The 25972-nt window shown below is 43.5% G+C and overlaps 1 protein-coding gene across 1 annotated transcript; it reads right to left on the bottom strand.

Moving 5' to 3' along the window:
- Positions 1 to 21580: 21580 nt before the first annotated feature.
- Positions 21581 to 22546, bottom strand: LOC149440048 (olfactory receptor 5V1-like). Its single transcript, XM_089658989.1, has one exon. It carries the CDS (start codon positions 22544 to 22546, stop codon positions 21593 to 21595), a length of 954 nt encoding a protein of 317 aa, XP_089515115.1. The 3' UTR covers positions 21581 to 21592.
- Positions 22547 to 25972: the final 3426 nt, after the last annotated feature.

Here is a 25972-nt window from a genome sequence, read left to right as displayed (position 1 = left end):
TAGTGGGAGGACTAGTGCCCCATCATTGGTATCAGTGGGAGGAATAGTGCCCCATCATTGGTGTCAGTGGGAGGAATAGTGCCTCATCATTGGTGTCAGTGGGAGGAATAGTGCCCCATCATTGGTATCAGTGGGAGGAATAGTGCCCCATCATTGGTATCAGTGGGATGAATAGTGCCCCATCATTGATATTAGTGGGAAAAATAGTGCCTCGTCATTGGTGTCAGTGGGAGGAATAGTGCCTCATCATTGGTGTCAGTGGGAGGAATAGTGCCTCATCATTGGTGTCAGTGGCAGGAATTATCCCAACTGTTGATATTAGTGGAAGGAATAGTGCCCCTAGGGCTGGATAAAGGCTAGCAGAAAGCCACAGTTTGGAGACCACTCGTTTAGAAGCTTACCATCAAATAAATAGGAAAGAGGGGTCTGTTCACACCTTTTTAAAATAATTTTTGATATGCACAATCTCCAAGGAAAGGAGTTGCAGTTGAGGTCATATAGGTCTAGGGGACCGGAAAAAGAAGTTTCACTTACCCGATCCTCCGCTACCGCAGGTTCCTCCAGGGTGTAAGTCTAGTCTCTACAGCCTCTTCACCCCTGTGGGTTGCAGCAGGTCCTCTTGACATCATCATGTCCATTGGAGAGACCATAGCCCTGCACTGGATGTTAGGACAGCGGGGGACAGTCCACTACCAGAGCATAATGGAGAGTAGGGGAAAGCCAGCTGCTGGGGGAGTGAAGGATCTAGTATGTAAAGCTACTTTTTGCATCCCCCTAAACCTAAACAACTATTTAAACCTTGCAGCGTTGGACAGCACTACTGCAAGGGAAGATTATCCCTTTCCCCAGAAATGGGCTTTACGGGTATCAGAATGCGAAAATGCAAAGTGTGAGTGAACCTTGAAACGGTTCCTTATATTATGAATGTAGCGAGTAGGGATCATGACTGGTACACCTTCATAGTCCACTGGACCCTCTACACATCCTACATTTCCAACCTAGTGTAAAAGAAAATACTTACAGCTTGATGGCCCGCTGCAATGAAGTCATTGTAGTGGTTGAGGCTTTTACTTCTCTGCTGATTAACGTCTATAGCTAATGCTATAAAAGCTAAAATCTATTTTTATAGGTGGAAGGTATCAATTGTTGGCTTGAACAGTGAGATTCATGTTATAAATCTATATGTAGAACTATACATACCTTATTAAGGTTTTTAATAAGCATTCTCCAGAGTGGATATTAACAAGTCCCATAAGGACAGACCCCTGTAGAATACACCCTTTGGAACCTGTTATGACCTGTTTGTGAAAAGTCTCAGAGGAAGTCATACCTAACACACAAAATCATTATATTGTGATTTCTGTTTCCTATATATGTTATTTTAATCATGTCTTATGTTTATTCTAAAAATAATATAGTGGCATATTCAGACATGTTATTTTCGGGTGATTCATTATATAGTTGCAATGAATCAGCCAAGACATTGGTCTTTCTTCTGTTGGAGGCCACAATGATGAGATTTCGCTGCAGTAGATTGTGTCCCAAGGCCCTAACCTGCTAGCCATAAGGCTACCATTGGCCATGTGACAGTTTAGAAGAAATGGAAATTCTACTGGGGATACACAAGATGGCTGAAAGTATTGATCTCAGGTTTTCAGTTATTGGCATACTGTTAATGCTAGAGTATACAAGGACATTTTGGTCAATTGTGCTTTTCCAACTGTCAGGGATCCAGGTATGACCAGAGATGTGTGGACTGACACCGGGAAACGCAGGCTTCGAGTATGGTGTAAAACAATATAATTTATTAAGACTATACAGTACACACAGTGCAAAACCCAAACCTCCAACAAATCACAATATGTGCGGGAACACAGGCGCAGTCAGGCAGGCCGGGTCGGTAGCTATCGGTCAGACAAGGTACAAAGGAGCAGGCAGGAGAGTGGTCAGGAATAGCCGGGGTCGGTGCAGGCAGAGTTCTAGCAGAGTCACGATCAGGCAGGAATATCAGACAGGAAGCAGACAGGATCAGGTACAGGGGCTCATGGGAACAAACACCAAGGCACTGACTGCAGGCCTGGCCATTGCTTAAATACACATCCTGCAATCAGCCTCAGGAGATGGCTTGACTGCAGGAGTGAGATTCTGGCAGCTGAGAGCACCCGCTGGCCGGCACTGGTACTGCAGCCCACAAGGCAGGTGAGCCCCAGCACCACCTTTGGTGAATTAATTCCTGACACCAACCCTGTAGGAATAGTTTGGAGAAGACCCTTTTCTGTTCCAGCATGACTGGACTTATGTACAAAGCCAGCTCTGTTAAAAAGACAAGTGTAACATCTTGTTAGATAGGTGATATGTTAGATAAATTTAGTTCTTAGCTCCACTGTAATCAGTTGAGCTGCTTGTGATTATCGTGGGCCTCTCTGTGTCTCACTGGTTGCAGGATTGATTGCTTCCATCTGCTTCTGGAGGATTCTGGAAAATAGTGGGATTGGACAATAAAATCAGCAGCTGAATATTTATGTAGTCCCAGCCAATACCTGGGGGAGGGTTCCCAGGTAGCGGCTGGGAGGGAGCATAAATAATCGGATGCCTGTAACACAGGGGTTCTTGTCCCAGCCTGAAGGGTTTCTGCCCTTTTGGGCAGTCCAGCTGTATTTTCTATTGCTGATCCAGGTTCCAGCTGGCTAGCTGGAGGGCCAATTTTGCCAAATCCTGCTGGAGCTGACTTAGGGACTTCTTTTTTGGGGTATCTGATCTGGAGGGTTCCCTGGAGCGGTGTCTGGAAAACATTGGAAGGAGGCATCCAATTATCCAAGGACATTAGTGAGGACAGACTGGTGTGTGAGATCCCAGTGACTCTGTGCTGCTGCTATCCCTCTTGAAGAGTCAGCTTGTACTGAAAGGTGGACATTTTTTTCTGGTGTTCCTGTGTAGCTCAGCTTGTTATTTGCTGCTGCAAGGACTATGTTAATAATATTTAGGAAGAAGATAGGTGTCCTCAAGTTACTACCCAACGTTGTTGGAGTATCCCACAGTTACCTTTCATCCATCCAAGTTCAAGTTTGTTCAATAAAGCATCAAAAGAATACCACTAGATTGATCATTGAGCTGGAGGAATGACTTAGACTGTGTGCTTAGCTAATAGAGCACCTACTTCGGAAATAAATTTGGGATCAAATCATCAGGCCCTCTAGAAGGGAGAGCTGCACATGGTTTGATAAATGTGGTGTGGAGGAGCCACATAAAGCACTGGCCTTAACTCCTATTAAACCTCAATTGCAAGCCAGGTCTTCTCATCCAACTTAAGTGCCTGACCTCACAAGCGCTCTTTTGGCTGAAAGAGTCCTCTCCAAAATCTCATGGAAAGGCTTTCCCGGAAGAGTGGAATCTGTTATAGCTGCAAAGTAGAGAGGGGGAACTCCACATTAATGCCAATGGATTTAGAATGGGATGTCCAACAAGCTCCTATAGGTGTGATGGTCTGGTGTCCACAAACTTTTAGTCAAATAGTGTATCCCATCCCAGGGGGTCTGAGAGATAAAAGCCAGAATGTGACACAATGTTCCAACAATCTATCTCGTGGAATTTCCTGGTGTGATGGATTTGGTAAAATGCCTATTTCGTTTCCTATTGAATATATATATATATATACACTATTTTTATACACATTTTTATACATATTTACTTTTATACTTTAATACATATGTTGTGTGAATATTTTCTGCCTGCTGGGCTTTGTGGTACTATAAGAAATCCTTGCTTAAGAAATGTCTGCTCACACACACAGACCCCCTCCCACTGTGTGATTTGGAAGACAAAAGAATGTTTTCCTAAGAGATAAGACTTGGAAGAAAATCACACCTATACCATGAGGGAGATTGTTTTCGTGTGGAAATGACCAATCAAAGACTAATATAATGCTTATGCTGTTGTCACATGACTCTTGCATCATTTTGCATATATAAGCTCACTTTCTCATTATAATAAACTAGAAGTGTTCATAGACTGAACTTGTGTGTCAGCGTGAGTCTCTTCCAGTGTGCGCACATTCCAGGGCTGGCCAGCATCATAAATTAGGACAGGAACAGATAAGCACTGGACGATTAAGTCCACAACTAAATCACTGGTACATGCAGAGTTGGATTTACCCCGTGCACTGCAGGGTGGGAAGGTGTGGCAGTAGATAACCTATCAAGAGCTGTCAGTGAATTTAGCTGCAGGAATGATAGGGGTACAGGGGCAAGCAAAAGAAGTCTCAGGACCAGGGGCGGACTGACATGGGGCCCCTGGGCAATAGGGGATCATGGGGCCCCTGTGTCCTTGCCCACGCTCAAAGCACACCCAAAAAAGCCTATAAAAGGTACCATGGGCATTTCATGGGGCCCCCTACTGACCCCGGGCCCTCGGGCAGTGCCAGAGTGCTTAAATGGTCAGTCCGCCCCTGCTCAGGACCCTCTGTATTTAAAGCAAGCCAGTGATTTACCTACAGGTATGCCAGAACTTAGGTTTCCATTAATGGGAGCCCCACCAGTAGCACATGCTTACCATTCCTTCACTCCCCCACTGCGACAGTCTTACTGCATGGTGTGGCTGATGTATATGTATAAGTATGTGCACAGAGTGGGGTCACCGGTAAAGTGAACCTGTTGTTTCACCCTTGAAGAATTCCTGCTTGCAGTTGTTTGGAATGCTTTTAATTTTTTTTTTAATCTACTGAACTTGGTTTAGACCCCATTATTCACTTTAAGATCATTACGGAGGACAAGGGAGCTCTCATAATGTCTGGAGAAAAAAAAAAAAAGATTGAAAGTGTTCCTAAACCCAGGACCCTGCATTCACTATATCTGGTCTCCCCGGACCCTGTATTCCCTATATCTGGTCTCCCCGGACCCTGCATTCACTATATCTGGTCTCCCCGGACCCTGCATTCACTATATCTGGTCTCCCCGGACCCTGCATTCACTATATCTGGTCTCCCCAGATCCTGCATTCACTATATCTGCTCTCCCCGGATCCTGCATTCACTATATCTGGTCTCCCCGGATCCTGCATTCACTATATCTGATCTCCCTGGACTCCGCATTCACTATATCCGCTCTCCCCGGAACCTGCAATCACTATATCTGGTCTCCCCGGACCCTGCATTCACTATATCCGCTCTCCCCGGACCCTGCATTCACTATATCCTATAAAACTCTAGCAATACACACCAAACTGAGCATGTGCAGTCTTCCCCCAAGGCTCTGTACTATCAGCAGATGGATTGGAGACAGAAGAAGAAGGGGAGGATCAGAGACGACAGGATCAGCCTTTTTACACAATGGGGAGGATTAACCCCTTAGGTTCCACAGTGAGTATAACAAGCATGCTTTACTGCATATACAGACTGATTGTACTGTTGTGGGGTTAGTAACACTTTAAAGCAGTAAATAACGTTCAAGTACAAGGAGAACAAGAACAGGACTGCATTTTATCAACTGAACATCAAGATAACCACAATTTTTTTTGTTCAAAACCTTTATTAGATTGTAAGCTCTCATGACCAAGCCCCTCCAATCCCTCTTGTATTGAATTGTATTGCACTGTCGCTTTAGATTGTAAAGTGCTGCGCAAGCTGTTGGCGCTGTATAAATCCTGTATAATAATAATAATCTGTATTATAATGTTAACAGGGTTACTGTATTTTCCGGCGTATAAGACGAATTTTTACCCCTTGAAAATCTTCTCAAAAGTCGGGGGTCGTCTTATACGCCGGTATACGGCATACTGACACTTTTTAGGGGGGCGGCGCGGTGCTGCCGCCGCCTCCCCCCTTCCAATGGAAGGGACACTAAGTACAGGGGTGGGCAGGGGCTGTTTCTTACCTGGCTCCGGTCCCTCGACGATCCGGTCCAGGAAGCGCGGCTGCTCCTTCAGTTTGGCCACTGGATGTTCGCGCGGCTGCTCGGCTCTGCCTCCTCACCGGTGATTGGCCGCCAGAACTGTAGCACAGGAAAGGCACACAGGCGGCCAATCACCGACGAGGGGGCGGGGCCGAGCGGCCCCGCGAAAATCGAGTGAAGGAGCGGCCGGTAAGTGTGCCGTGTAGAGGTGCTGCTGCAACCACATATGCTGGCTGCAGCAGCACCATACTAGAACAGAGGTCAGCAAGTGTAATTGGTGTCAGTGGGAGGAATAGTGCCCCATCATTGGTGTCACTGATACTAATGATGTAGCACTATTCCTCCCACTGACACCAATGATGGGGCACTATTCCTCCCCCCCACTGACACCAACGATGGGGCACTATTCCACTCCCCACTGACACCAATGATGGGACACTATTCCTCCCACTGACACCAATGTTGGGACACTATTCCTCCCACTGACACCAATGATGGGGCACTATTCCTCCCACTAATACCAATGATGGGGCACTATTCCTCCCACTGACACCAATGATGGGGCACTATTCCCCCCACTGATACCAATGATGGGGCACTATTCCCCCCACTGATACTAATGATGGAGCACTATTCCTGCCACTGATACCAATGATGGGGCACGATTCCCCCCACTGACACCAAAGATGGGGCACTATTCCCCCCACTGATACCAATGATGGGGCACTATTCCTCCCACTGATACCAATGATGGGGCACTATTCCTGCCACTGATACCAATGATGGGGCACGATTCCTCTCAAAGACACCAATGATGCGGTGCTATTCTTCCCACTGACACCAATGATGGGGTGCTATTCCTCCCACTGACACCAATGATGGGGCACGATTTGTTGCTCTGACACCAATGATGGGGCACTATTCCTACCACTGATACCAATGATGGGGCACTATTCCTACCACTGATACCAATGATGGGGCACTATTCCTCCCACTGATACCAATGATGGGGCGCTATTCCTCCCACTGATACCAATGATGGGGTGCTATTCCTACCACTGATACCAATTATGGGGCACTATTCCTCCCACTGACACCAATGATGGGGCACTATTCCTCCCACTGACACCAATGATGGGGCACTATTCCTCCCACTGGTGTGCATTGCTAGAGGGGTAGTCTTATACGGCGAGTATAGCCCAAACACTACATTTTAGCAGGAAAAGTAGGAGGTCGTCTTATACGCTGGAAAATATGGTACATTTAAATACTAAAAAAATAGTAAATACAGGATTAGTAAGGAATCAGACACATCTCTAGAACTGGGACAATTGTCAATTAGTGTTCCATAGACAATATTTTTTTCTGTAAGAAAATGTGTGGGTCATCATCGATCGTTATTAGAAACGTTCTCTGTTCATTTATTATCCTCAGTGAAGGATGATGCTAAAATTGCCAATAATTACCCATAAATTAAATGTTTTATTTTGGGACACGTGATAAATCCCAGGAGCATCTTAATGAGGAAGCTGTTGTTATGCCGCAGAAAAAAAATAATGTATGCTCATTACCAAACAAATTGCGTAGAGTCGTGTTAATAAATCCCTGGAGCCAAAAGTCACAATATTAATCATTTTATCTACAGAAATACGCTCTCTCTGGACATCACATTGTATTGTATGTACAGGTTTACCATAGTATCATTATTATTTATTATTATACAGGATTTATATATTATTATTATTATTATACAGGATTTATATATTATTATACAGGATTTATATATTATTATTATTATACAGGATTTATATATTATTATTATTATTATTATTATACAGGATTTATGGCGCCAACAGTTTGCTCAGCACTGTACATTATAATGGGAGACAATACATGAGACAATACAGTTCAATACAAGAGGGATAGGAGGGCCTGATCCTGGGAGCTTACAATCTAAGAGTAATGTCTGTTTAATGGGAATACCAAATGTTTTATCGTTAATCTATGATGAGAAATATGGGGGATGCCATTTCTGACCTCAAAGATTATAGAAAGTCCACTTAAAGTGTTACTAAACCCACAACAGTAAAATTAATCTGTGTATACAGTAAAGCATGCTTGTTATACTCACTGTGGAATCTAAGGGGTTAATCCTCCACATTGTGTAAAAATGCTGTTTGATCCTGTCTTCTCTGATCCTCCCCTTCTTCCTGTGTCCCCAGTCCATCTGCTGATAGTACAGAGCTCTAGGAGTCAACTCTGCACATGCTTAGTTTAGTGTGTATTGCTAGAGAGGCTTTTTTGTTTCCTTTGGGAGGGTGCATGTAATCAGCACAGAGCCAATCAGCACTGTCCAGGCAGAGGGTCAGGGGTCATGCAGCGTCATAGGACAGTCAGAGCAGAATACAAACTCCTCCTACAAGCTTTACCTGTGCTCAGCTGGACATTGATAGAAGTCACAAGACTGCTATATACTACTGATGAGAAAAGGTATTTAGCAGTTTATATTTACTAAAATAATTGCAGTTCCATGCTCTGTGCACTGTGGGAGACCAGATATAGTGAATGCAGGGTCCGGGGAGACCAGATATAGTGAATGCAGGGTCCGGGGAGACCAGATATAGTGAATGCAGGGACCGAGGAGATCAGATATAATGAATGCAGGGTCCGGGGAGACCAGATATAGTGAATGCAGGGTCCGGGGAGACCAGATATAGTGAATGCAGGGTCCGGAGAGACCTGATATAGTGAATGCAGGGTCCAGGGAGAGCGGATATAGTGAATGCGGGGTCCGGGGAGACCGGATATAGTGAATGCGGGGTCCAGGGAGACCAGATATAGTGAATGCAGGGTCCGGGGAGACCAGATATAGTGAATGCAGGGTCCGGGGAGATCGGATATAGTGAATGCAGGGTCCGGGGAGACCAGATATAGTGAATGCAGGGTCCGGGGAGTCCGGATATAGTGAATGCGGGGTCCGGGGAGACCAGATATAGTGAATGCAGGGTCCTGGGAGAGCAGATATAGTGAATGCAGGGTCCAGAGAGACCAGATATAGTGAATGCAGGGTCCGGGGAGACCAGATATAGTGAATGCAGGGTCCGGGGAGATCGGATATAGTGAATGCAGGGTCCGGGGAGACCAGGTATAGTGAATGCGGGGTCCTGGGAGAGCAGATATAGTGAATGCAGTGTCCAGAGAGACCAGATATAGTGAATGCAGGGTCCGGGGAGACCAGATATAGTGAATGCTGGGTCCCGGGAGACCAGATATAGTGAATGCAGGATCCGGGGAGACCAGATATAGTGAATGCAGGATCCGGGGAGACCAAATATAGTGAATGCAGGGTACTTATTTTAAACTTTTTTTTGTCTAACATTTCTTCAGTTACTTCCTAGGCAGTTTCCAGGCCTTAGCAAATGATGTCATACATCCTAGGAGTCTTCAGGAGGGGAGAAGGGGTTTTCTCAGCTAAGCACACCCTCCTGCCTGCATGTCTGAGCTAAGGGCAGATGGATTCCAGGAAGTTAATGCTACATGAATCTTCTGCCCTTAACCAAGATGGCCACGGCCAGAAATGCTAGGGGGGGGGGGTTTCAAAGTGATTTCCCAGCAAAATAAAGCATGGAGACATGGATGGATGGAGGGGTTTACTTTGAATATTAAAAATAAATGAAATAGCATTTTTGGTTTGTGGTGCTTAGATGCTGTGTAGTTTCACTTTAACAACCAATGAATAGCTGGTTGTTGCTAAGGACCTGGCGTCCGCTGTGTCCTTAAAGTGTTAAAATGGCTGCTTGTAGGCTCCATCTCCATGTGACAAGGTGACAACAAAGGAACACAATTGGGAGATAGGCCCAGAGCGTTGTCACCCTATAACAAGAAGTGCCTGAACAAGGCCTTTCATGGCAGGGGGATTATGAGGGATTATTTTAATAAACGTTGCAGAATTAAACATTTTAAGGATGTCCGTTGATATGGCTTCGCCATGCTAAAGACTTGAACATTTTAGTGTTTCGGTTGGCATTGGTTAAAATTGTAGCTGCAGCCAAAACTTTTTTATGTTCGTTTTGGATGGAGCCAGAAAACCATTTTTTTTCTTTTGCTTTTTGGGTCCTTCTTCCCTTCCCAGAGACATGATAGAAATTGAGTGGAAATCCACTTTACCATTCTCTCTTCACCCCCAATCTGCCCCTTGTCCTGGAGGGGAATTGCCCCAGCACCTTCCCCCTCCCATCCCTATCTCTATCTACCTGCCCTTACATTGCCCCCCATTCCCACCCATTTCCCTTTACTCTGATCATTCTCTATTACCTACCTAATTTCTCTTGGCTTCCCTCTGTTTTTTCTTCTCCACTTCTCTACTCTCCATTTTTTTCTGTGTTTATTCGAACCCTTATGATTAAGTCGATGACGAAACGCGTCAAGGGGAAGTGACGTCAACACGCACACGGGAACTGGAAGTCGACTGGCGGCCATTTTGGATGAGGGAAAGACCATCTGATTTTCCCTGGTCACTTCCTGGAGGACAGCAAAACTGTAGTATGGTATTTTAAAGCGTTTTTCAAGTTGGCAAAATGTAAGCACCTTGATTAAAGGTCAATTTTATGATTTATCTTGGCGGTATCACACTATTTTGTCCCTTATATGCTTACATTTATATCTTTGATGGGGACATATGGGGTTTATTTACTAAAGCCGGAGAGTCCAAAATCAGACTCCCTTCTGCATAGAAACCAATCAGCTTCTAACCTCAGCTTGTTCAATGAAGCTTTGGCAATGAAACCTGGAAGCTGATTGGTTTCTATGCAGAAGTGAGTCTGATTTTGCACTCTCCAGCTTTAGTAAATAAACCCCATGGAGTCTCAAGGCTTTTGGATCCTGATAGTATTATGAAGGCGGATTAAACTGGGTAAAGATCCACAGGAGGACTGTCTCCCACCTATCTTTTTGAAAGATATAAAAGCGTCTGTTTTTTGGAATATTGGTAAGGGTATGCATTCCTTACTGCATTTAGAAGTGTCACAGTGTTTGTTTGAGTAGGAGCACTGAAGAGTGATTCACATTCACAGTGGTATTTCACTGTTTGGATTCACAGTTTTTTCACTTTTTCACTGATTATCAATGTGATTGGGTATTCACTGGAATGAAGTCACTATAATTTATAATTATTTGATTTAAAAAGATAATACACTATGTGATATTTTCTTTTTTTTGAGGAATATTATCGGGGAAAGTTTCTGAAAGATTTTTGAACGCATTATTACTCGAGAAGAACTTGATTTGATCTAATTTTGGACTTACAGGGTTTGGACTGCACGTATTTATTTATTATTGAGGATTTGTTTTATAGCATCTTCTGCTTATTCATTTTATTCGAACTTACGATACTCCAATTACCCGACTGGAAAACTAGACAAGGGCCGGGATGTTGATCCTGTTATTACTCTTTAGATGCCTTATCAGATATGTGTTTTCTAATTTGGGTTTAGACAACTTATATTGTTCTCCTGACTTCTGTAATGTATACCGTATGTAGCACCCTCCTAGACAGCTGAATATCATGAATATTTATACCGTCTCAGCCAATCCTTGTGGGAGGGTGCACAGATGGTTGCTTGGAAGGTGTATAAATATACATCCCTGAGGAGGTGATCACAGCCTAGGGGGGGGGGGTCTCTTGCCCCCTTAGGAAACCTTGCATGTATTTGCTGATCACTACAGTCCCAGCTGGGCTGGCGGGGGGGCCAGTTGTTGCTGAACAGGGATGGATCTAGCCTATCTGATCTGGGGGTGCAGTAAAAATATGTTGGGGAGCATGGTGTCAGTAGTGTGACAGGGATGCTTGGAACCAATAATAGCATGCTTCTGAATCACGGAGTCATAACTCGGAAGTATCATCTGACAGTGCAGTGATGGTGCAGGAGTGTACTGGGAGTGCTGTCATTAGTTTATGGCGATTAAACAGAACCTGTGCCCCCTTATATCAGGTGTCCCTAACAGAGTCCTTCCCTATATCAGGAGTTCTTCTCAGAGTTCTTCCTTACATCAGGTGTTCTCACCAGAGTGCCCCTTACATAAAATGTCCACATCAGAGTGCCCCCTTACATCAATTGCCCCCCTCAGAGTGTCCCCTTACATCAATTGCCCCCCTCAGAGTGCTCCTTTTACATCCACTGTCCCCATCAGAGTTCCCCCTTATATCAAATGTCCACATCAGAGTGCCCCCTTACATCAATTTGCCTCCTCAGAGTGCTCCTTTTACATCCACTGTCCCCATCAGAGTGCCCCCTTATATCAAATGTCCACATCAGAGTGCCCCCTTACATCAATTGTCCACATCAGAGTGCCCCCTTACATCAAATGTCCACATCAGAGTTCCCCCTTACATCCACTGTCCCCATCAGAGTTCCCCCTTATATCAAATGTCCACATCAGAGTGCCCCCTTACATCAAATGTCCACATCAGAGTGCCCCCTTTCATTAAATGTCCACATCAGAGTGCCCCCTTTCATCAAATGTCCACATCAGAGTGCCCCCTTACATCAAATGTCTACATCAGAGTTCCCCCTTACATCAAATGTCCACATCAGAGTTCCCCCTTACATCAAATGTCCACATCAGAGTTCCCCCTTACATCAAATGTCCACATCAGAGTTCCCCCTTTCATCAAATGTCCACATCAGAGTGCCCCATTTCATCAAATGTCCACATCAGAGTGCCCCCTTACATCAAATGTCCACATTAAAGTGCCCCCTTACATCAAATGTCCACATCAGAGTTCCCCCTTACATCAAATGTCCACATCAGAGTTCCCCCTTACATCAAATGTCCACATCAGAGTGTCCCCTTTCATCAAATGTCCACATCAGAGTGCCCCATTTCATCAAATGTCCACATCAGAGTGCCCCCTTACATCAAATGTCCACATTAAAGTGCCCCCTTACATCAAATGTCCACATCAGAGTTCCCCCTTACATCAAATGTCCACATCAGAGTTCCCCCTTACATCAAATGTCCACATCAGAGTGCCCCCTTACATCAATTGCTCCCCTCAGAGTGTCCCCTCACATCAGTTGGCCCTCTCAGAGTGCCCCCTTTACATCCACTGTCCCCATCAGAGTTCCCCCTTACATAAAATGTCCTCATCAGAGTTCCCCCTTACATCAGTTGCTCCCCTTAGTGTCCCCTTACATCAACTGTTCCCATAAGGTTTCATGGATTTTAGGATGCACTCTCAGAGGTCTAGAGGGGGAGGGCACAACTATAATCCCACCCCAGCACCCCCCTAGATCCAGGCCTGTTGCTGAAAGTTGTTGAAGTTGACTGAGGGGCCTGTTGTCTGAGGAACTAGCCTGGTATCATAGGGAGAATGTGTCTGGAAGATATTGAAAGGAGGCAGCCAATCACCTGAGGATATTTGTGACCACAGGCTGGGGTTGGAGATCCTAGAGACTGTGTGCTGTTGCCACTCCTCTGGTACTAAAGAGTCAGCTGTGTTCAAAGGGGAAATTGGGGGGATTTACTAAAACTGGAGCACTCAGAATCTGGTACAGCTGTGCATGGGAGCCAATCAGCTTCTAGCTTTAGCTTGTTCAGTTAAGCTTTGACAATAAAACCTGGAAGCTGATTGGTCTCTATGCACAGCTGCACCAGATTTTGCACTCCCAAGTTTTAGTAAATATCCCCCATTGTGTCTGTTATCATGAAGAGCTTAGTCTAATTCCTAGTGAAAGTTCTGGAATATACCATACAGTTCCCTAACCCCATCCAATGTACCCAACAATAAAAACACCAAAAAGAGAATACCCCTGGACTGTTCACTGAGCCAGAAGAGTGACCGTAACCATATGCCTGGCTATAGGGCAACTATTGGGAAATTAACCCTGAGCATTTTCACAGCGGCTCCTATGGGGGTAGCTCTACATGTATACACATGACTTTTAATGGCATATTGTGACCACATCTATGTCCTTGATAAAAACTAAAATAAAGAATTTGAAAAATGGGTATGGATACAATAAAATGAGTTATGCTTCTTGTATGACAATGACGTATTTACCATTTTTGGGGGCTGCTGTTTCAGTGCTGCTACTTCATGGCATGAGGTTTGGGGGCTGATATTTTAGCACTGATATGATAATTATTTTTTTCAGTTATATCACTTTTCCAGGTTAAAGTAGGGAGCAATAGGGAGAAGTTCCGAGATATTAACCACTTCCAGTCCGGACACTTTCACCCCCTTCCTGACCAGGGCAATTTTCAGCTTTCAGTGCTATCACACTTTGAATGACGATTGCGCGGTCATGCAACACTGTAACCAAATGAATTTTTTACCATTTTTTTGAGACAGATAAAGCTTTATTTTGGTGGTATTTATTCACCGCTGGGATTTTTATTCTTTTCACTATGTAAATGAAAATGTCCAAAAATTTTGAAAAAAAGTGTTTTTTTAATAAAATTTGGTAAATAAATAATATTTCATCATAAATCTTGGCCAAAATGTATTCCGTTATCTTTTTAGTAAAAAAAAAATCCAAATTAGTTTATAACCAAAAATTATAATTTTGAAACTTTTTTTTTACATTTCTATTTTATTTTTTTATTTTTTTTTACATACTGTCACCCTAGCAGTACAGTGTCACCATGGTGACACTGTACTACTTGTGGGGGGTGATGAATATTTTTTTTTTATTTTTTACACTGATTGCTTTTACACCCATATAGGGTGTAAAAGCAATCATTTCTCTCTCTCTCTGTCTGCATTCTTGCAGTCATTGAGAAGTACTGAGTGAGCTGTGATTGGTCACAGCTTGTCACATGGTACAAGGCTGTTGTGAATAGCCTTGTACCATGTGACCTCTGTGATCACTCACAGATTTCACACGTAGTAAGCAATGATGTCACAGGTGACATCTTGCTTACTACTTTGCATGTGATCACTGATTGGCCAAACAGTGATCACATGATCGGGACCTCGTATAGAGGTCCCGTCCGACGATCGGTGTTTCACTGTGTCCGGAGGACACAGCGGGCACCAGATTGCGGTGCTGCACGCTCCGAGGGAGCGCGCACAAGCAGGGTGCGGGGAGGCCATTTATAAACGGTCACCCGACCCTGCACTGCCACCGTCTGGCCGTTTATATACAACGGCCGGTCGGGAATTGGTTAAATATTACTTAAGGCAGACACAGTGCCAGGACAAGGTTATCTAGAGCCCAGGGCGAACTTGACTAATTTCCCCCCAAGATGTATGAGTATTATGTGTCATGAAAAATCCCCCCATCCAAACAAATTAAGCGCTAATCTGCCATCCTGCTACAGATTCTCTCCCCTTCTCCCCCCCCCAGCACAAATCTTTGCGCCTCCCCCCCCATCCCCCAAATCATCCCGGCACATATGACTCCCCCCAAAGAGACACCCCTCCTAGCACAAATCCTCTATCTCTCACATTTCCCCCCTGAATACACATGCTCTCCCCCCTACTCTAAATCCCCCCTCCGAGCACAAATTCACCCCTAATTCCCCCTCCTAGCAGAATTCCTTCCCCTAAATATCCCCTCCAAGCACAAATACCTCCAAATCAGCCCTATCAGCACAAATCCCCCCAAACAAGAATTTCCCCTCCTAGTACAATTCCCTTTCTGCACCTACCATATCACCTCTTCTAGTGCAAACTCCCATCCCCCCTCCCAACACAAATCCCCCTAAATCACCACTCCTAGCAGCCCCCCGAATTCCCCCTCCTAACACAAATCTCCTCCCCCAATCTCCTCACATCCCCCTCCCAACACAAATCCCCCCAAAATCATCACTCCTAGCATCCCTCCTAAACAATTCCCTTCTGTAGCCCCCTGAATTCCCCCTCCCAACACAAATCTCCTCCTCCCCCAATCTCCTCACATCCCTCCTCCCAACACAAATCTCCTCCCCCAATCTCCTCACATCCCCCTCCCAACACAAATCCCCCCAAAATCATCACTCCTAGCATCCCTCCTAAACAATTCCCTTCTGTAGCCCCCTGAATTCCCCCTCCCAACACAAATCTCCTCCTCCCCCAATCTCCTCACATCCCTCCTCCCAACACAAATCTCCCTAAATCACCACTCCTAGTTCCCCCCTAAACGGCTTCAACTATCACCTCTACACCGATGACACGCAAATTTACCTCTCCACCCCTCACCTCACCCCTTCAGTCTCTGCCCGTATCGCCAACCTACTGAACCACATATCAGGCTGGATGTCGCTCCATTTCCTCAAATTGAACCTTTCCAAAACCGAGCTGCTAATTTTACCCCCAGCCCGCGCCCCCCCCCCCCACCCTCTCCATGACGACCAACAACGCCACCATCAGTCCCACCCCGCAAGCCAAAGTCCTAGGTGTCACTCTAGACTCAGACCTGTCCTTCCAGCCCCATGTCCAATCGCTTGCAAACTGATGCAGGCTTCACCTCCGCAACATCTACAAAATACGTTCGTTCCTAACCCCAGACACTACTAAACTACTCGTTCACTCCCTTATTATCTCACGTCTGGACTACTGCAACTCCCTCCTCAGCGCCCTACCTCATCACAGGCTATCCCCGCTTCAGTCTATCCTGAACTCAGCGGCCAGACTCATCCACCTCACCAACTGCTCCGCTTCTGCCACCCCCCTCTGTCATTCCCTCCACTGACTCCCGATTGCCCAACGCATTAAATTCAAACTACTAACACTGACATACAAAGCCATTCATAACGCTGCCCCAAACTACTTCACCAACCTGATACCCAAATACCACCCAACCCGTAATCTTCGCTCCTCACAAGACCTCCTACTTTCTAGTCCCTGGTCTCCTCCTCCCACGCCCGACTGCAGGACTTCTCCAGGACTTCCCCCATCATCTGGAACTCCCTACCCCAATCCATCAGACTGTCACCTACCCTCCTCACCTTTAGGCGCAACCTGAAAACCCATCTCTTCAGGGAAGCCTACCCCGCCCTCACCTAACAGCCGATCTCCTCCACTCCTCCTACCACTCCATCCCCCACAGCCACTTCCTCCTGTACCACTATCCCCTCCCTCCGAGATTGTAAACTCGAAAGAGCAGGGCCCTCGAACCCCTCGTGGATTGTTTTGTTACTGTATTGTCTCATGTACTGTCCCCCACTATAATGTACAGCGCTGAGCAAAGCTTTATAAATACTGTATAATAATAATAATAATAATAATAAAAATAAACAATCCCCACCTGCAGCCCCCCTGATTTCCTCCTCCCTAGGGGCGGACTGACAACTCATGGGGCCCCCGGGCAATAGGGGATCATGGGGCTCCTGTGTCCTTGCCCAAACTCAAAAAAGCCTATGAAAAAGGTACCAGGGGCATCTCATGGGGCCCCCTACCGACCCCGGGCCCTCGGGCTGTGCCCGAGTTTCCAAATGGTCAGTCCGCCCCTGCTCCTCCCAACACAAATCTCCTCCCCCAAATCTCCTCACAGCCTCCCCCCCTCCAACCTCACATGATGCCACAGTGTCTAGGGCAGCTGTCCCTTCTGCCCACCCCTTGTCTGGGCCCTGTGTAGACTGTCATGAGAACTAATGGAAGCTACCATTACTGATCTGTACTTCTGAGAATGGTCGTTCCTTGGCTGTCTTGCCAGTAGTTTGTCTTCAGTGCTTTTTCGGCATTACCATCCTTTCAACACTTTAGTAAACTCCTCTGGGGGTCCAGAAAGACCCCACTGTTGCTAGTGAGCAGCCTCTTAGACCTTAAACCACCCTTTGTATTATAGCATCTCCATAAGGCTCAGCGCTGCTACATCACAAAGATTCAATGCTTTTCTAGTCGCTGACCATAGAAAAGTACAAAGATAAGAAATGATGATACTTTCTTTTACAGCATGCTTGTTCCCAGGCTTGTGATCAAAACATTCAATAAACAAATAACCTCCTTCTCCTCCACTCCTACCAAAAAGTCACACTTTCTCCCTAGAATGTATACAATATAACATATCCTTTTTGTGATAAACCACATAAATCCCACATAAATCCCCAAAAAATAAAATAAAATTCCACAAATAAAATTAATTAATGCAATCAAAATTAATACAATTAAATTAAAAATTGTGACCAAATCAAATTCAATCCCAAATATGTCCCAAAATTCAAATAAATCCAAAATGTGTCCAATGCCAAGGTCTCAAATTTTCCACTTCAATCCAGTTGGAAGGAAAATGATCCTAAATATTCCATGAAAACCTCAAAAAAGTAAAAAAAAAAAAAAGGTAAAAAAAAAATCCATAGTGCATTATCTTTTAAATATATATTATTATTATTATTATTATACAGTATTTATAAAGCGCCAATAGTTCGCTCAGCGCTGTACATTACAAAAGGGAGACAGAACATGTGACAGAACAATACCAATACAATGCAAAACATGAGGGGATCAAGGGCCCTGCTCTTTCGAGCTTACAATCTAGGAGGGAGGGGATGGTGTCACAGGACACTCCACTCTGTGCAGACGCAAAACCACTCTTAAATGGTGCAAAAAAAAAAAAAATCCCCTTTAGACGAAGTCCGGAAGTGACGAAACGCATTAGGGGAGTGATGTCAAGACGCACGCGCGCTAGCCGGAAGTGTCGCCGCGGCCATTTTGTTGGTTGTTTACACATGGTTTTCAACCAAATGTTTGTTCAGCCAGTACAGAGCCATTGAGGGAACAATGCTGTGAGCTGGAAGTTCCTTTCTTTTAATGTAAGTCATGAATCCATTTGTTTCTATGGTTTGAATTCTGCCTAAGAGCCTTCTTATCTTTATGAGGACTTTGGAGGAGTACCCCTGAAGTGAAGGAATGGAAAGATATGGATTCCATAAGATAACCTATGCTTGAGAATAACTCCCAGAGGGTAATAGTACCTAGTATCACTATTGGCTGGATTTAGAGGGTAATAGTACCTAGTATCACAATTCACAACTGGTTGGATCACAGAGTGTATATGTGATTGAAGTGTCCATGGAGTTTGTCACGTTTTGCGTTTATTTATTTATTTAAATAATAAATATATATTTATATAATTTTTGCACAGAAAGTTATATTTTTTTTTTTTTTTTTGCACCACTTAAGAGTGGTTTTGCGTCTGCACAGAGTGGAGTGTTGTTATATATATATTTAAAAGATAATGCACTATGGATTTTTTTTTTTTACTTTTTTGAGGTTTTCATGGAATATTTAGGATCATTTTCCTTCCAACTGGATTGAAGTGGAAAATTTGGGACCTTGGCATTGGACTCATTTTGGATTTATTTGAATTTTGGGACATATTTGGGATTGAATTTGATTTGGTCACAATTTTTAATTTAATTGTATTAATTTTGATTGCATTAATTAATTTTATTTGTGGAATTTTATTTTATTTTTTGGGGATTTATGTGGGATTTATGTGGTTTATCACAAAAAGGATATGTTATATTGTGACCAAAATATGTTGATGTCAGACAGAGCCAGGCAAGTAGCACCTTTAGAAAAAAAAAAGGACAGCAATGGTAGGCCCACACTTTTCTTTCGGCCTGAATCCTCCTTCATGGGTTTCTTTTGCTGGGTGGTTTCTTTTTATGACTCCAAGGTCACTGCTGTGTTGTGCCGTTGCCAGCAGGAGGAACCACAGAGCACACTGGAGGGACCAGAGATCAGACACATCTGGAAGTGTGTCAAATGTGAGGAGTCACTCAGGAGGTCATAGCTCTCAGGTGAAGATTGGATGAACAAGCAGCAAGACAAATGGGTAGCTTTCTTCTTTTGCAGGTAGCACTTTTTAACATATTTTTATTTTAACAAGTTGCTTTAAAGTGTTACTAACCCACAACAGTACAATCAGTCTGTAGATGCAGTAAAGTATGCTTGTTATACTCACTGTGGAACCTAAGGGGTTAATCCTCTGCATTCTGTAAAAATGCTGTTTGATCCTGACTACTCTGATCCGCTCCTTTTTCCAGTTCCCCCCTTTTATCTCGTGTGGAGACACTCTGCACATGCTCAATTTGGTGTGTATTGCTAGAGAGGTTTTTTTTGTTCTTGGGAGAGTGTATGTGATCCGCACAGGACCAATCAGCGCTGTCCAGACAGAGGTCAGGGGTTCTGCCTCCTCCTAAAGCAGAAGGAAAACTCCTCCTACAAGCTTTGCTGGACACTGATAGAAGTCACAAGACTCCTATAGACTGCTGATGAGAAAAGGTATTTAGCAGTTTATATTTACTAAAATAATTGCATTTGCATGTTGTGTGTACTGTGGGAGACCAGATATAGTGAATGCAGGGTTCGGGGAGAGCGGATATAGTCAATGCAGGGTCCGGGGAGACAAGATATAGTGAATGCAGGGCCCGGGGGAACCAGATATAGTGAATTCAGGGTCTGGGAAAAGAAGATATAGTGAATGCAGGGTCCGGGGAGAGTGGATATAGTGAACGCAGGGTTCGGGGAGACCAGATATAGTGAATGTGGGGTCCGGGGAGAGTGCTTATAGTGAATGCAGGGCCCGGGGAAACCAGATATAGTGAATGCAGGGTCTGGGGAGACCAGATACAGTGAATGCAGGGTCCGGAGAGACCAGATACAGTGAATGCAGGGCCCGGGGAGACCGTATATAGTGAATGCATGGTCCGGGGAGGCCAGATATAGTGAATGCAGGGTCCAGGGAGATCAGATATAGTGAATACATGGTCCAGGGAGATCAGATATAGTGAATGCAGGGTCCGGGGAGACCAGATACAGTGAATGCAGGGCCCGGGGAGACCAGATATAGTGAATGCAGGGTCCGGGGAGATCAGATATAAAGAATGCAGGGTCCGGGGAGACCAGATATATTGAATGCAGGGTCTGGGGAGATCAGATATAGTGAATGCAGGGTCCGGGGAGATCAGATATAGTGAATGCAGTGTCCGGGGAGAGAGCAGATATAATGAATGCAGGGTCCGGGGAGATCAGATATAGTGAATGCAGGGTCCGGGGAGATCAGATATAGTGAATGCGGGGTCTGAGGTTTAGTAACACTTTAAGTGTTTAGGTAAGGTGGGTGCATAGGGATAAGTGTCAGTGATAGGTGATACAGGCACAGGGATAGGTAATACATGGGCGGAATAGGTGCTTACAATTAAACGTATTTGTTCTTCATATCAAAAGCCGCTTGCTGCAGTGTACTGCTCAAGGTTTCTTAATGGGGAAGTGTGGGAATCAAAAATAATAAACACACATATTCACCTCAATGGCTACAGCATCACTGCAATGTTGCAGCTTTCCCCTGTCGGCTCCGAGCCCCAGAACTGAGCGATCGCATGACCGCTGATCACTCAGTTTTCAGTCCGCTCTGAGCAGAGAGAGGTGACTCTGAGGCTACAGAGGCTTACTGTAGCACCTGGCTGTGGTAGGGAGCAGGACCGGCTGGGTCAGGCTGTCAGCGTCACACTGAGAGGATGAGTCAGCTGCCAGTCAGGTAACTTGGTGGATCCTGACAGTATTGTCGGGATTCTTTCAGTGCCTGGAGCAGCACTGTGATGTCAGCCAACAGCAGGGTTTAGCCCACTGTTGGCTGATTCTGGATCACAGGAGAGCACAAGTAAGTGCACTTCTGTGACCCTCAAGAGAACAGAAGAAGAAAATGCTTTGGCCAGACTTCTCTTGTATGCCAAAGCCTAACATACAGAGTAATACAGCATATGAAAACACACAGTCGTCAGTAAGTCATGAAATAAAATCTCTGGAAACATTTTCTCAAAGCCCCTTTGACTTCTTTGTTCCTCAGGCAGTATATTATTGGGTTTACAACTGGCGTCAAAATGCTGTACAAGAGAGATGCAAAATTTTCCAGCTCAATGGAGTAACCTGTTGGTCCAATATAGTTAAGGTTGGCTGTGCCATAGAACACCGTGACTACAATGAGATGGGAGGAGCAGGTAGAAAAGGCCTTGGATCGTCCTTCAGAAGACTTGATCTTCATGATGGTGGAGATGATGTGGACGTAGGTTATAACGATATAAAGAAATGGGGTGAAGCCAAGGAACACGCTGACGACGTATAATAATATTTTGCTGGTCTTGGTGGGGTTACAGGCTACTTGTACCAATGGTGGAACATCGCAATAAAAATGATTTATACTCTCTTCCAGATGACAGAATTCAAGTTTAGAAGTCATGACCGTATGAAGGATAGAGTTGAGGAACCCACTCAACCATGATGTAGCTGCAAGACCGGCACAAAGTTTCATCCTCATGACCACCGGATAGCGTAATGGGTTGCATATGGCAACGAAACGGTCATACGCCATCACAGCCAAAAGAATACACTCAGCTCCACCTAGGGAGACGAACAGATACAACTGTACAATACAATTCACAAAGGAAATCATTTTGTTACCTGTCGCAGAATTGAATATCATAATCGGGAGAGTGGTGGAGGAGTAACAAATGTCCAACAGAGAGAGATTACTAAGAAAAAAGTACATGGGTGTGTGCAGATGTGCTTCAACCCTAATGATGATAAAAATGCAGAAATTGCCAATCAGGATAGTGCAATAAATGAGGGATAACAAAAAGGCGATGATGAAAAACCAATCATTGAAAAAATTCAACAATAAAATATTATTCACCATTGTCTGGTTCTCGTACTCGTATATTGCAAAAAAGGGCATCTAAAACAAAAAGTCACTCATTAAAGGACATATTTGATTTAAAACTCTGGGGTAGATGATGAAGTGACATCTAACATTACAATATAATTTTCTAATTGCAGGTACAAAGTAGTCAGGCCAAATTGTTGGCTAAAATTTCCCCATTTGCTAACATGACAAGAACCCTTTCTGGTTAAAAGTTCATCATCCACTCCTCTACCTTTCCCATGTATTCCCCATCTCTGTGTGACCTAAGTACAATCTATAGGTGTTCTTCTCCTGATGACACATAATAGAAGTCTATGAAAAAATGGCCTACAAAGGTCAAAAAACATTTTCAGACCTTAATGAGAAAATACTGATTTAAGGTGGTAGTAAGGTCTTTTTTTTCTCTTGTAGCTACAGGTAAACCTATAATAAGGCCTATCTGTAAGTACATTATTATTATTTTTATTATTATACAGGATTTATATATTATTATTATTATACAGGATTTATATATTATTATACAGGATTTATATATTAATATTATTATTATGCAGGATTTATATATTATTATTATTATACAGGATTTATATATTAATATTATTATTATTATACAGGATTTATATATTATTATACAGGATTTATATATTATTATTATTATTATTATACAGGATTTATATATTAATATTATTATTATGCAGGATTTATATATTATTATTATTATACAGGATTTATATATTATTATTATTATTATACAGGATTTATATATTATTATACAGGATTTATATATTATTATTATTATACAGGATTTATATATTATTATTATTATACAGGATTTATATATTAATATTATTATTATGCAGGATTTATATATTATTATTATTATTATACAAGATTTCTACATTATTATTATTATTATGCAGGATTTATATATTATTATTATACAGGATTTATATATTATTATACAGGAGTTATATATTATTATTATTATTATTATACAGGATTTATATATTATTATTATTATTATACAGGATTTATATATTATTATTATTATTATACAGGATTTATATCACGCCAACAGTTTGCTCAGCGCTTTACAATATAACGTGAGACAATACAGCAACAATCCAGTTCAATACAACAGGGATAGGATGGCCTGATCCTGGGAGCTTACAATCTAATTACATTAAATATCTCCTAAAAGTGTACCGTTTAGGAGATATTTTCTTTAGCACCGCTGGTGATGTCATCAGCACATGCACACTGTGCTCTCAATGGGTGGTGTGCTGTCCATTGAGAGAGCTGTGCTGTGGCCAAGGCTTCCATGCACATGCGCGTGAGTGATGTCATTGTGGTTCGGCCCGTGAACCCGGAAGGAAGACCATGTGAAGATGGCAACCCCAGGGAGCGGAGACAGCACTCTGCTGGAGGGCTTCGTTTTCAGATAAGTCTTTCATAATGTGCTAGTATGCAATGCCTACTAGCACATTATACTCTTAACTTGCAGGAAGAAGATTTTTTTTGTTTTATTTGTTTGCGGCTTACTATTGTTTTACTATTGCTTTAACCATCAAACCTCTTGCATACTAGCACATTATGCTCTTAACTTGCAAGGATTAGATTTTTTTTTTTTTTTGCAGTTTACTATTGCTTTAACCTCCTTAGCGGTATTCCCGAGTGTTGCTCGGGGTAAAGTTTCAGTACCAAAAGTGGTAACCCCGAGCTACACTCGGGCTTACCATTCGGCGTTGCTCAGAGATTCCCTGCAGCGCTTACCTTGTCCTTCGCTCCCGCGATGCGTCCCCTGCAGCGTCCCCGGTCATCTCCTCCGGCCGATGCCGGCATCCGGCTTCCGTGTTCCGGTCCCGTTGGGACGTACAGGACATACGGGGGTCAGAACCGGCGGCAAATTTTACATTTTAAAAACTGTAATTTTCTAAGAAATGAATATTACATAGTATAACATTCCTGTATCAAACCATTTCACATACATTTTGTCCCGAGTGCTTTGTCCGGCGCCTTGCCTGCATCTTTACTGTTCTTTCTGCCTGGAAACTGAGAAACGTCCATGGCGTCCAAAAGGCGTCCCTTTAGGTCAAAAGCGGTTTTAGACCGGCTAGAGAACAGCGATAGTAAATCAGAACCACTTGCAGAATTGAGTGATAATGATTCGTGGGGGAAATTCCTCATCAGACACTGAAAACGATTCTGCGACTTTGCTCAGCGATGTGCGAACTTGGCGCTCTATTTCACATTTCAGTGTTTTTGGTTTGATTATATTATTGAATTAAATTTATTATTATATTATTATTTTTTATGATTATTTATTAAATTATAATTTATGATTTCGTGTTTCAAGTTTTATAATCCCCGGGATGTTTATTAGACTCTTGTTTGGGCAGATTTCAGTGAGTTATTCCAAAAAATTACAGCCTACAATAAAAAAAACAACATATTTCCATGCAAAAAAATGTACCGCTTTCAGCACAGAAATACTGACATAATCAGACCGCTTGGGAGGTTAACCATCAAACCTCTTGCATACTAGCATATTATGCCCTTAACTTGCAGGGAGAAGATTTTTTTGTTTTGTTTTTTTGCAGTTTACTACTGCTTTACCCATCAAACCTCTTGTTGCCCCATCCATCATGATTGAGGTTGAATTTTCTAATGTAATCCTATAATCATATAACGTATTGTTATGAATGGCTAAATTTATCTTGGTTCAGATTAACCCCCCTGGCGGTATTCCCGAGTGTAGCTCGGGGTAAAATGTCAGTACCAAAAGTGGTAACCCCGAGCTACACTCAGGCTTACCATGCAGCGTTGCTCAGGGAGTCCCTGCAGCGCTTACCTTGTCCTTCGCTCCCGCAATGTGTCCCCTGCAGTGTCCCCGGCCATCTCCTCCTGTCGATGCCAGCATCCGGCTTCCGTGTTCCGGTCCCTGTGATGTCGGGACGTATGGGCGCCGGAAGCGGCGGCAAATTTGAAATTTTTAAAAAATGTCATTTTTTTTAAACTGACTATTACATAGTAAAGCATTGCTGTTTCAATGCATTTCACATACATTTTGTCCCGAGTGCTTTGTCCGGCGCCCTGCCTGCATTTTGACTGTTCTTTCTGCCTGGAAACTTAGAAACGTCCATGGCGTCCAAAAAGCGTCCCTTTAGGTCAAAAACGGTTTTAGACCGGCTAGAGAACAGCGATAGTAAATCAGAACCACTTGCAGAATTGAGTGATAATGATTCGTGGGGGAAATTCATCATCAGACACTGAAAACGATTCTGCGACTTTGCTCAGCGATGTGCGAACTTGGCGCTCTATTTCACATTTCAGTGTTTTTGGTTTGATTATATTATTGAATTAAATTTATTATTATTATATTATTTTTTATGATTATTTATTAAATTATAATTTATGATTTCGTGTTTCAAATTTTATCATACATAGGATGTTTACTAG

This window comes from Staurois parvus, unplaced genomic scaffold (assembly GCF_062004578.1).
Source record: "Staurois parvus isolate SC_StPar_1 unplaced genomic scaffold, SC_StPar_1.0 ptg001122l, whole genome shotgun sequence".
NCBI classification, from domain to species: domain Eukaryota; kingdom Metazoa; phylum Chordata; class Amphibia; order Anura; family Ranidae; genus Staurois; species Staurois parvus.
This window is presented reverse-complemented; position numbering and strand designations above follow the sequence as displayed.